The sequence below is a fragment of the Anolis carolinensis genome, chromosome 1, assembly GCF_035594765.1.
Source record: "Anolis carolinensis isolate JA03-04 chromosome 1, rAnoCar3.1.pri, whole genome shotgun sequence".
NCBI lineage: Eukaryota > Metazoa > Chordata > Lepidosauria > Squamata > Dactyloidae > Anolis > Anolis carolinensis.
The window spans coordinates 178066586-178078779 of record NC_085841.1 but is presented as its reverse complement, the minus strand read 5'-3'; the positions used below and the strand labels follow the sequence as shown (position 1 = coordinate 178078779).

General features: G+C 41.7%; 1 protein-coding gene across 3 annotated transcripts in view; it reads left to right on the top strand.

Moving 5' to 3' along the window:
* The window catches only part of LOC100565879 (aldehyde oxidase 2), a 59163-nt gene extending 47351 nt beyond the window's left edge, over window positions 1–11812 (top strand). For all 3 annotated transcript variants that reach the window (XM_062960467.1, XM_062960457.1, XM_062960476.1), the window contains 6 exons: window positions 665–717; window positions 2279–2393; window positions 4539–4604; window positions 6621–6809; window positions 7811–7978; window positions 10743–11812. In XM_062960467.1, the coding sequence (XP_062816537.1) occupies window positions 665–717; window positions 2279–2393; window positions 4539–4604; window positions 6621–6809; window positions 7811–7978; window positions 10743–10796 (645 nt within the window). In that variant the 3' untranslated portion in view covers window positions 10797–11812. The remainder of the gene's footprint in view (window positions 1–664; window positions 718–2278; window positions 2394–4538; window positions 4605–6620; window positions 6810–7810; window positions 7979–10742) is intronic.
* The last annotated feature ends 382 nt before the right edge of the window (window positions 11813–12194 follow it).

Genomic DNA, 12194 nt, shown 5'->3' with positions numbered 1-12194 from the left:
TGTACAAAAAGGAAGAGATATATTGTGTGATTAACAAAATACGATTTGAATTTTTATGTGTGGGCATGTGAATTAACAGAAACAAATATTAACACATCCTTCTGCTTGACAATAAAAACATAATTGTAATAAACAGACAACTAATACGAGTAGTATACTGCCTTTTCATAGCACCCAAAACCTACTGCCTAATGGCCACACTCACTGTCGTAATTAGGAGCTGGCCATTCTTGGGGATGAAACTAAATAATACTCCCAGCACATTTTGGGAAGAGATGCTTCCCCAAGCAATGAAAGACATTAGCGTATCATGATATGTGATACTTAAGGCTTGCATATCTTGAATTTCGTGGGTGGTCATTGTAAGATAAGCAGGATTCATTTGTAAGTGATTTCTGAGGCACCTAAGATAATATTTCCAGAATAAAGGATGCTTAGCCCCAGCATTCAAAGAGACATTATGTTGCCATTCCCCTTTTCAAAATCAGATGTATCGATGTGTGAAGATTAATGATAAAGCCTATCTGTGTGATATGGAGGTAAAAAGTGAGACTTTGATGCCTACCTGCCCCCATTTTTTGCTTTATTTTATGTACAAATTTATGGTTCTAGGCTTTAACAATAACTGTTAGAAATTTTGTTGAAACAAATGTGTGTCTTGCAGATAAAGGAAGCTTATGAAGGAAGCATCAGCCTCACAGCTACTGGTTACTTCAAGTAAGGAATCGATTCTTCTTTCTCACATTGTTAGCCATGGCAGTGTCACAAATGGTGGACTAGGATTTTGTGATTTAAAGGAAACTGCAATATGCTTCCAAATGTTCCTATAATTAACAAAAAAAGCCCAATTGCTATTGGATTTTTTTCTTTATTTCTAATCCTACATGCACATATACATTTGGGGTCTTTGAAAAAAATGTTGAGTATGCACAAACACTTGTTTGCACAGAAACATTTTCTGCAAAAAGTGCCCAAATGCAAACAGTAGCCAAAGGGTCCATCCAGACAGTACCTTTATCCCAGGAGTTCCCGCAGCAGTCAGGAGGGTGGCCAGACGCCATTCCCTGGTGCGGGAATATTGCGGGTTTTAGTTGGATATCCGGATCTTCGGAAATCACGGAATTTTTTATCTGGGTTTGTTCCCAGGTTTTAGATGTTTGTTTCTAATTGGTCAGTTCCTAAAACCAAGGTGACATTTGAGTAGAAGACAAAAACTTTGTCCTTCACCTGTTTATTGAAGTTTGTGGCAGAAAAATGAGGTTCCTGCGGTGCAACAAGTACATTCACATTACTGTAAGTAGTACACAATGAAACAAGAACAGACACTTTCAAACCAGGAACAGAATGTCATCATTACTGTAATTGGTCAGACCTTGTTGTATGGCCATCTGTGCAGATAGGTTTCATGGTGTGCTTGTGCCAGGGAACAACAGGATGATGTTGCTGGGTTATACATGTTGGTTCCTCATTGGGTGTATGCTGTCAACATGGGTACAGTTTAGTAAATGGCAAAAACTTACTACTGGCTCTTGGGACATGGATGTGCTGAAGAGGAATGTAAATACTGAGAGCCAAAGTCATGCAAGTGGCTAATAGAAACAGCCATGTATAACCCAGGAACAGCACCCCATTGTTTGATGCCACAAGTACACAACCAAATCTGTCTGGACAGATGGCCAGGCAGCCTGACTCTAAAAAGTTCTGTTCTTGGCTTGAAAGTGTGTGTTCCTGTTTCATTGTGTAGTGCTGACTTGGGCAGAAGTGGTCCTACCCCATTAGGTTTGTTTGTGTGGCAGATACTTCGTGAAATGTCTGGAGGGCACATTTTTTCTGGCCAGGACAAAAAACGGAATTTTTGCAGAGATCTGCATATGCGTATATCCCCATATCTGCATCCTGGGGCATTTTTCAAAAAAGCTGCCGAGGTTTCCAGCAGAAGTCCTGCAGTGGCCATCTTGATAGCCTCTCAATCTTGGGACAAAGCAACAAGTCTGGACAACAGAAGCAGAAATCCCAGGACTAACAGGTCTGTATATGGACCTCTTCTGAAGTCCTGGGATTTTTGGCCCTGTTTAAAACTCGTGCTGTTTGGAAGTACCCAAAAAAATCAACATCTGAACCATTTAATGGCATTCAATAGGAAACCATGTGTTGAATCACAAGATGCCCCCACATCGCTTTTTTAAAAATCAAACCTGTTCTGACTTTTTTCTGTGACTATTATGGCAAAGTTGAATTCCAACATCTGAAGGACTCTTCCTTTTTTTTCTCCCTACAGAGGCTATCCCACCAACATGGACTGGGAGAAAGGAGAAGGCCATGCATTTCCATACTTTGTTTTTGCAGCTGCTTGTTCAGAGGTTGAGATTGACTGCCTGACAGGTGACCACGAGGTAAAAAAGGGAAACTTTCCAGTTCATTCCTACTTCATATGCTGCTTGATAATTCACTTTGTCTCTCTGAATGGCTTATTTATTGTGGTTACAGTCAGTCACCACAATGTGGCACTATCTTTCCTTCATAGGAGGGTTTTATTTATTTATCGTGTCACAAGCGAACCGAAGGTACAGTTGTAATGTATTTGAAAACAAAAACAGAGTTTCAAAAACTTGGCATTATACTAAATGTTCCTTGACCAGAAGCTGGGCACTTGGAGTGCCTCTGGTGTCACTAAAAGAAGGTCCTTCATTGTGCATGTGGCAGGGCTCAGACTGCATTGTAGTAGGTAGTCTGCGGTTTGCTCTTCTTCACACTTGCATGACTCTACTTTGTAATCCCATTTCTTAAGGTTAGCTCTGCATCTCGTGGTGCCAGAGCGCAGTCTGTTCAGCACCTTCCAAGTTGCCCAGTCTTCTGTGTGACCAGGAGGGGGTCTCTCATTTGGTATCAGCCATGGCTTGAAATTACTGGTTTTAGCCTGCCACTTTTGGACTCTTGCTTGCTGAGGTGTTCCTGCAAGTATCTCTGTGGATCTTAGAAAACTATTTCTTGATTTAGGCCGTTAGCATGCTGGCTGATATCTGAACAGGGGATGGGCCGGAGATGCCACTGCCTTGGTCCTTTCATCGCTGGCTGCTACTTTCTGACGGATGTCAGGTGGTGCAATGCTGGCTAAACAATATCATTTCTTCAGTGGCGTGGGGCGTAGACATCCTGTGATAGTGCGGCATGTCTCATTAAGAGCCACATCCACTGTTTTAACATGGTGAGATGTATTCCACAATGGGCATGCGCATTCAGCAGCAGAGTAGCAAAGCGTAAGGGCAGATATTTTCACTGTGTCTGGTTGTGATCCCCAGGTTGTGGCAGTCGGCCTTCATATGATATTGTTTCTAGCACCTGCTTTTTGCTTGATATTCAAGCAGTGCTTCTTGTAAGTCAAAGCAAGGTCCAGAGTAACTCCCAGGTATTTTGGTGTGCTGCAATGCTCCAGTGCGATTCCTTCCCAGGTAATCCTCAGAGCTCAAGATGCTTGCTTGCAGTGGGATAGCGTGCCTTTTTGAAACAAGAAACTATGCTGCCAGTAGTAGTGCTGCTCTTAGGATTTCCCTGACAGAGATTCTCCCAACAATGGCATCATAGATAGCACTTGAGTGGAAGATACCCCGCCTCCCTCCCTCCAAGCTTAATCATGATTGGCTGCAACTTGTCATGTGACCACAAGTTTGCCCTGCCCAATGTTCACCAGTGCAATGCTGGCAAAAGGTCGGGCAGGTATGCGAAAGGCAAACTGGGAAAAGGGAAGCATAATCCTTTCGCCCCTTCGCCAGCCTTGTGTTCTTCCCATAGGAATGGTGTGAAGCTGGCAAAGAGGTTGGGCTTCCCCTCACTGATCAACCCGTTCCCTTCCTGCCATCTGTGGGCCACAAGGAAACTCTTTGTGGGCATCATCTGGCCAGGAGGCCATATGTTGTGCAGGCCGCCTCTAGTGGTTGGCTAGAATTGGGGACTAGGATTTGTAAAATCCAGCCATGAGCCACAATATGCAATACGGATAGGCCACTCACCTCTCGTAGCTTGACTCATGTATAAGCCTGGAAATATTAGTTTTTTAAAAATACAAAAAATGTGGGCTGAGTCTTTATAAGTTTTCTACCTTAAATTTTATCTTTCCCTCTTCTCTGAGTAGAGTGGTGAAAGGCAAGAGCCTAGTCTGTCCCAGGAGAACCTAAAACAAGCACAGAGCCCCTGTACTGTCTTCACCATAGCACAACCTTTGGGCTTTTGAATGCCTGGGCAGGGAAATGGAGGTGGTGGCTACCCCCCCCCCCCCCCCCCCCGAGACAGTACTGGCATTTTCCCTTCACTGTGGAATGACCCTCAACTTTCTCACGAGCCATATCGAAATCCTTAATTTTGGTCCTGAAACCTACCTTATATATGGCACTTCACAGGGTTACTGTGAAGATAAAAAGGAAGAGTAGGAAAACTGCCTTGAGTTTACTGTAGAGAAGACAAGATACACATGTAACAAAGAAGCAAATGAAATAATGTTTTCTTACTTTAAATGTGCTCATGACAGTTTATTTTTTCACCAGAACATCCGCACAGACATTGTCATGGATGCCTCTTTCAGCATCAATCCAGCTATAGACATAGGCCAGGTATGTAACCATGAGTTCCTTATGCACACATTATACTCACTCGGAGCAAATAGCTCAGTTTTCCAGAAAAATCAAAGAGCTGAGCCCCACTTGCATTTAATTCAGTGTTTATTCCCAGAAGCCTTGAATCGTAACCTCATTTTATATGTGGGGTAGGAAGCTTGGTCACTTTCTGGACAAGAAAATAGCCTTTCAAGAACAAGGGCAGGTTGAGTCTCCTTATCTGAGGGCGCTTCCAGACAGCGTCAAAATGTGGGACAAATAAGTGGGGCAAAAAATTAAGGACCTGACCCAAGTCCAAACACAGACCTGTCAGTCCCAGTAAATAGTCCTCCACCATCCTGACACCTTCATTTGTAGTGATTTTAGAAATCTGCAAGATAGACCGGGGACATCCAGAAGTTTACTTTTTTATATTGATGTTCCACGATGCACTACACCTCATTTGGCTCATGCGGATATCTAAATGCACACACAAGCAGATTTCTTATTATCTCTCCTAACCCTACTGTAAATTCAAGCTCTGATTAATTTCAGAAAGATCAGAACAAAGGAATGCTTGCAAAGAGTTCTCATTGTAATTGCTTTCCATTTGTGCTTCCATTTAGCTACCTGTGTGTCCGTGGCTCCATTTATTTACAGCCCAGATCAGCTGTTTCCTGATTTTGAAACACACATATGCACTGGAGCAGTCCACACCAGAGTTTTCCTTGACTGCAGGAATATACAGTCATTTGAATATGCACATTTTTGGCCAAAATTGTGTTTTAAGTTCACCTTTTTAACATGTATTTTTCATCTGTTAATCCGAATCAGCGCACATTTTCATGAAATGTCATTTAGCAACCCGCCCACCCTCCTTTTATCCCATTTCCCCCCACATTTTAGGGCATGTGTATGTCCTAAATTGCTTGAGAGCAGAAGTTTTTCAAATTTTGGATTTTTGGACTTTGAAATACTTGCATTTGCAGATATGTGTGTGTGCACGTACGCACACACACACACACACACACACAGAATGAACGAAGAATAAAAAGGAATGGGAGCTAGTCATGTGCCCAGTACCAACTGAGTTTTTCCTCAAGGTTTCCTTGCTCCACCACTGGCAGAAATTTCATAGGGGAAAGAGAAAAGGAAGAAGGGGTGGAGGAGGACTCTGTGTACACAAAGCCCCTGTAAAATGCAGATACCAGTATGCATCTTTAGATGCATATTGGCTGTCAGGATACAGTTCTGCCCTTTTAACAGAGTAGCCAGTAAGATAGGAAGAAATGGTTCCCCACTGCACTGTCACTCTCCTGTGAGTCTTTTTCATTCTCCCTAGGATGGATATAGATAGGGACTGATGGGATCACTCTGAGCTTGCCCTTTTGGCCCATTTCCACGGCATACACCCTGCCCCACTGCACTGTTGGCCAGATTGAAGGCGAGCATGGAGGCATCTAGGACTTACTTTTTAATGAAGTATTAGCTTAATAGTGCAACCCCATGTATGTCTCTACTCCAGTTAACTCTGTACACCCTGGCATCATGGAATTCAACTGAATTGCTTTGGTAAGCAAACCTATCACTCAATTCATCCCTGCTTGCAGTGCAGATGGCTAAACAAACCAAAGATTATGGTTTGTCTCTTATTATATACAAGCATTGCAGAAGTGTGGCTTTAATTCAATGTTGTTTTAAGGTTTTCTTCTCTGGCTTCTTGGAGAAACACATCCAACCATTAGCCACTGTTGCATTTGGACATCAGAAAAAGCAAACCATAGACCAAAATCCATTGTTTTAGCCACTTAAATGCCAATGTCAACAATTAGAAAATGTGAGCCAGTGCACTGGGACATCCATGCTAAGCCATGGTTCTTACACAGCCTGATTTACCATTACAACTTGATTGCTCCCAATGAAACATGTTCACAAATAAATATGGGGCAACGGCCTAAGTAGTAATTATTAAGTTTTGATGTTCTAGTAAAATTATATTAGGAAAAGTGAATTAAGGCATTTTTATTCCTGCAGATTGAAGGTGGATTTATTCAGGGACTTGGACTTTATACAATGGAAGAATTAAAGTTTTCTCCTGAAGGAGAGCTGTACACACTGGGCCCAGATACATACAAAATTCCTGCTGTCTGCGATGTCCCAGAACACTTTAGAGTCTACTTGCTGCCGAATTCCAGAAACCCAATTGCAATCTACTCCTCCAGGGTAATGAAATTTGGCCTCTGCATGATGCAATGTTCTCGAATGTTTCTTCTATTCAATATTGTGCAATTAGAGATAATTTATATAAGACATAGCTAAAGCATTTCTAATAAAGCAGAGACTTGAAAATAGAAAAAATTGTCTGATATTCTGATGAAATCAGGACTGCCCTTGAAACAAATAATGGAGGTCCTTTAAAGCCACTCTTTATGAAAACAGCAATAAATAATCTGCAGGCATCTTCCATATTCCATTAATTTTCTATTGTTTTAGATTTCAGTTCTGAGCCTAACAATGCAAGGTGGAGCTGATGAAAGTTGTTGGCAAAACAGTTTTGAGGGAAGCAGATTAGTGAAGGCTGAAGGATACATTCTGCCCTAGGTCCAAACTAGATTTTAAATTAAATGTGGCCATTTCAAGGTCCTTCTATTTACCCCAATTGTTGTTTATCTGAGAATGTCTCTGTGTGTCAATTACAGAGTTCATTAAACTTTTTTGACATGTTTTAATACAAAAAAAACTTCAATAAATAGCTTTCATACTTCTTCTGGTAAGAGAGAAATTGCTACATAGAGTAAAATCCCTCATCTTTGATTGATACACTGTGAATGATAATAACATGATAGAGCACATAATTTAGACAATAAGAAATTTAACAGTGCAATCATATGTATTTACTCAGAACAGGGCTTGGAAAAATTCTCAACATCCCTGAGCAAGCATAGCCACTAGCAATGCCAGTAGGAGATTTTGGGAGATTTAGGGAAAACATAGTTATTTTCAACCTCCAACTTAGAAGTAACCTCCACAGAGTGTAATCAAATTTATCTCAGAGCCGACAGTGCAGTGGCCTGTTGGACTCTGAGCAGCCAGAGTTCGAATCCCTGCTCAGAAACTTTAAGGACCTAAACTCAAATGGCTGCACATCTAGAAGTATCACTCAGTCAGAACATTACAATTATATATCCCCCCTCTTTTCCTCTGTGTCTCATATCTTACTACAGGGTATGGGAGAAGCTGGAGTGTTCCTAGGATCCTCTGTGTTTTTTGCTATAAGGGATGCAGTGGCTGCTGCCCGGAAAGAGCGAGGACTAAACCGCAATTTTACCCTGAACAGTCCTCTGAATGTAGAGAGGATTCGCATGGTCTGTGCTGATCGCTTTACAGAGATGGTAAAAACTTTTCCTTACAAAAATCCTTCCTCAAGCATCCTGGTTTTATTTAATTTCTCTGGTATTTATATATTTACTAGATTGGGTACCTACTATCCAGCGATGCCTGGGTTATTTGAAAAGGGCCTTGTTTGTGTTTGGATGTTAGGTAATATCAGTGTGGTCATATGTCACGCTATGTCTTAGAAAAACATTCAGTCATTCCTGTTCTTGTTTTATGAATGCTCCCATTAAAAATGCATAAGAAGGTGGGTGAACTACAGTTCCTCAAAATCTTTCCCAAAACTCCCCCAGTATTCCCAGTTGGCCATGTTGAGTCTGTGTGTCAAATTTGGTACAGATCTATCATCTGCTGGGTTCAGTGTTCTCTGGATAAGAGTGAACTACAACTCCCAGATTCCCTGGTCAATCACCGCGAAACTGTGCCAGTATTCACAATTGACCATGTTGGGTCTGTGTGCCAAGTTTGGTCCAGATCTGATATTGGCTGGGTTCAGTGTTTTCTGCATACAGGTGAACTGTAACTCCCGGATGCCAAATTCAATCATCTCCAAATCCCGCGAGTATTCACAGTTGACCATGTTGGGTCTGTGTGCCAAGTTTGGTCCAGATCTGTCATAGGCTGGGCTCAGTGTTCTCTAGATAAGGGTGAACTACAACTCCCAGATTCCCTGGGCAATCTTCCTGAAACACCTGCCAGTATTCACAGTTGGCCATGTTGAGTCTGTGTGCCAAGTTTAGTCCAGATCTATCACTTGCTGAGTTCAGTGTTCTCTGAATACGGACGGGTGCACTATAACTCTCTGATGCCAGGATCTATCATCCGCAAAGCCTGCCAGTATGCAAATTTGGCCATATTGGGTCTGTGTGCCAAGTTTGGTCCAGATCTGTCATTGGTGGGGTTCAGAGGGCTCACAGAATTCAGGTGAACTATAACACCCAGAGATAAAAGTCAATCACCTCCCAAGTACACCAGTATTCCCAGTTGGCCAGGTTGAATTTGTGTGCCAAGTTTGGTCCAGATCCATTATCAGATGGTTCAGTGTTCTCTGAATATGGGTGAACTATATAAGGTCAATTCCTCCAAACCCCGCCAGTATGCAAATTTGGGTCTGTGTGGCAAGTTAGTTCCAAGTCCATCATTGGTAGGGTTCAGAGTACTCTTAGACTGCAAGCGAACTATACATCCCAGTCCCTATAACTCCTATAAATCATGGTGAATTCTTCCCAAACCTTTCCAGTATGTTGAGTTGCTGATCAAGTCCTCTGTTTGCTGTGTGCCATAGGAAAGGATTGAGAGAGAGGCAGTGGGTGGGAACATGCAAATGGAATACTGGGATGTGCTCACTGTAACCTGCAATGTCCTGGGAGGAAGTAACTTGGTGGCTTCACAGCACTGGGAACTATAGCCTGTTTGTGGAGGCCGGAGGCTGTTTGTGTGAGTGGACACCCGTGCCACATACACACATACAGATTTTCACTTTTATTATGTGTATCGATTTATGTTGTGGTTCAGTAAGAGGCTGAAGTCAAGGGGATTGTTCAGTCAGAGGTTATGAGGCATGATGGACATTCCAATGTGGGAAATGAGGAGATTATGGATCATGATTTTGTCTGGGAGGATGGGTCTGTGTCTGGTCAGAAAGAAATGGCTTCAGAGCAGGGAGGAGATGGAGAGGCTTTGGCATCAGAAAATAGGGAAGACCTTTCGCCTGGTCGTTCCTTGTCAACAGAAGATAAGGAGCTGGAAAGGAAAGATCTTTCCCCTGGGAAAACACTTGCAGTCAGTAGGAGTATGAGACTTGATCTGCGGGAGGAGGGAGTCAGATTACAGAGGTCACAGAGACTCTGTGAGAAATCCTTGAAACAGACCAGATGTCAAAGGCATGACTTTAACACTAAATTAAACTGTTTGTTTACTGAAAGGGTTAGAGCAGGCAACACATTATTGTGTACACCTTGGGTCTTGTTCTTGTTCCATGTTCAAGTCTATGTCTAAGATCTTTGGGAAAGTCTTGTGTACATATTCATGGGGTCATGTTTTGGAAGACGTTCCTGTGTTCCTGATTATGGATTTATGTCTATGTTTTGATTCCTGGTTTTTTTCATGTACCTTGTCACTTTTGAACAGAACAGAACAGAACAGAAATGTTTGGACTATTGCCTTTTGAAAGCCTTTTTTCTCTGTTGTTTTTTAGACATTGCTTTTTACATTTCCTTTTTATATTTGCTTTCTTCAATAAACTGTTTAGTTAGTACTACTGGATTTGTGTGATGCTGGATGCAAAGGTGAATTTAGGTCAGAGAGTAACAATTTTATTTATATATTTTATTTATACAGGATTCAAGGCGGCTTATAATCCCACACTTAGATCATAGTTTTAAAAGCACAGTACAAACATTAAAAAACAATTAAATAATACAGTGTGAATTAAGGTAAAAACAAAGTAAAATTAACTTAAAATATCCTTCACAACCCCGCCCCCTGAATCCCCCACACACTTCCCCTTATTCTTCCCTAAATGCCTGCTGGACAGATTAAAAATCAAGTTTCATGAAAATACTTCAAATTAACTTGCAAATACTCTTCCCTGTCTATTTCTGGGGCATTTCTTGTGCTTACTTTGTCAGGCCACCTAACAATCACAGGTGTATGCTATAAATATATGCAGCATAAGATTGCAAAATGTTCTGCAGCAGAAAATTATATGCCTTAATATGCAACCATGCTTTAAGACAAGCTCCCCTTTTCTTTTCTCTTTAGATTCCAAGGGATATCCCTGGGACCTATCAGCCATGGGAGATCCATGTGGACTAGTGCTCTGTTTTTTGGGGGGTGGGGTGGAGCTATGTATCCGATGGATGGCTGCTGATTCCACTTGCTCCTGAGGGAGAGAAATACAATTATATAAAACTTAGTTTTCTACTAGGATCACAGTAAGTAAATTATCTCTTCTGATAAGAACGAAGAACAAAGGGACACTGTTTAATTCAGAGAAATGCAGAATTCAGACTTGCAGAACTGAGTAACAGCAAGGCAGTAAAACAGACTTGTTTAATGTTTTCTTAATGCACGCCAGCTGAGTCAAATTAGACGTAATGTTGTGGTTCAACCTGATGACGATGAGAAGTTTGTGGTATCAGGGCCTGTGAGACTGAAAGATGCAGTTTCAGAGCCAGGGAGAATTCAGATACAGATCTGGATTCAGATACAGACCAGATGGAGGAACAGGAGGTGCTGTTAGAGCAAAAGCCTGTTTCTGTATTACCATGTGAAAGTACTGATGTTTTGGAATCCAGCAAGCAGGGAGGTGATCTTTCACCTATTAACTGCAGCCGAGATACCATGAGCTCATCCGAGGGAACACTGGATTTGGATAAACTTTCCCGGCTGGCTGTGAAGGGGGAGGGAATCAGGTGCAGAAGAACTGAGAGACTTTGTGGGAGAGATGGGGAGAAGTGGGGGTGCAGAAGAATGCATTCATGTTTTGCAACCCTTAAATCCTGTGAAAGGATTTCAGATCTAGCAACGTTGCTCAACCTAAGAGGTTCCTTGGTCTTGTTCTTTATTCAAGTCTGGGTGGGAGACCCAAGATTCATGCTCATGTTCTGGCTCCTTGTTCCAAGGATTATTCTGGAATTCATGTTCATGTTTTGTTCCTGGTTTCTAGCTGTGTATCGTGAATGTATGCTGCCTGTGGATTATTCTCTGTAAGCAGTTTGGCTTGGCTATTTGCCTATGACTTTTGCGTGCCATTGACTTTTGGAAATTATCCTTTGTTTACTCCCCGGTTTTTTTTACTCTTTTTATATCTTAATAAACTATTTGGACTATCGCATTTGGTTTCTTGGTGGGTGCTGTGAGCAAGGTGAAACCCTGCTGAGTTGCAACACATAAATCCTAAACTTACACAGTACTTTTTGAGATATAGAGCCAAACCCTCTGACAGAAGTATTATAGAATAATAGCTCAAAGATCATTTGAGGATGAAAAATAAGGAAAAGAGAGAAAGGAGGGAGAAAATATGGCTACAAGAGACATAGACAAGGGACAGAAAGAGAGGCCAATTCCTAAAGTGGCAAAAGAGATATCTAATGCTGAGTTTTCAGCACAAATTAATGAACTTAAAGAGATGTTAATGACTAGTACTCAACAAATTACTTCCAGTATTAAAAATCATATTGGAACAACAATCTAAGACATCAGCTTTAGAGA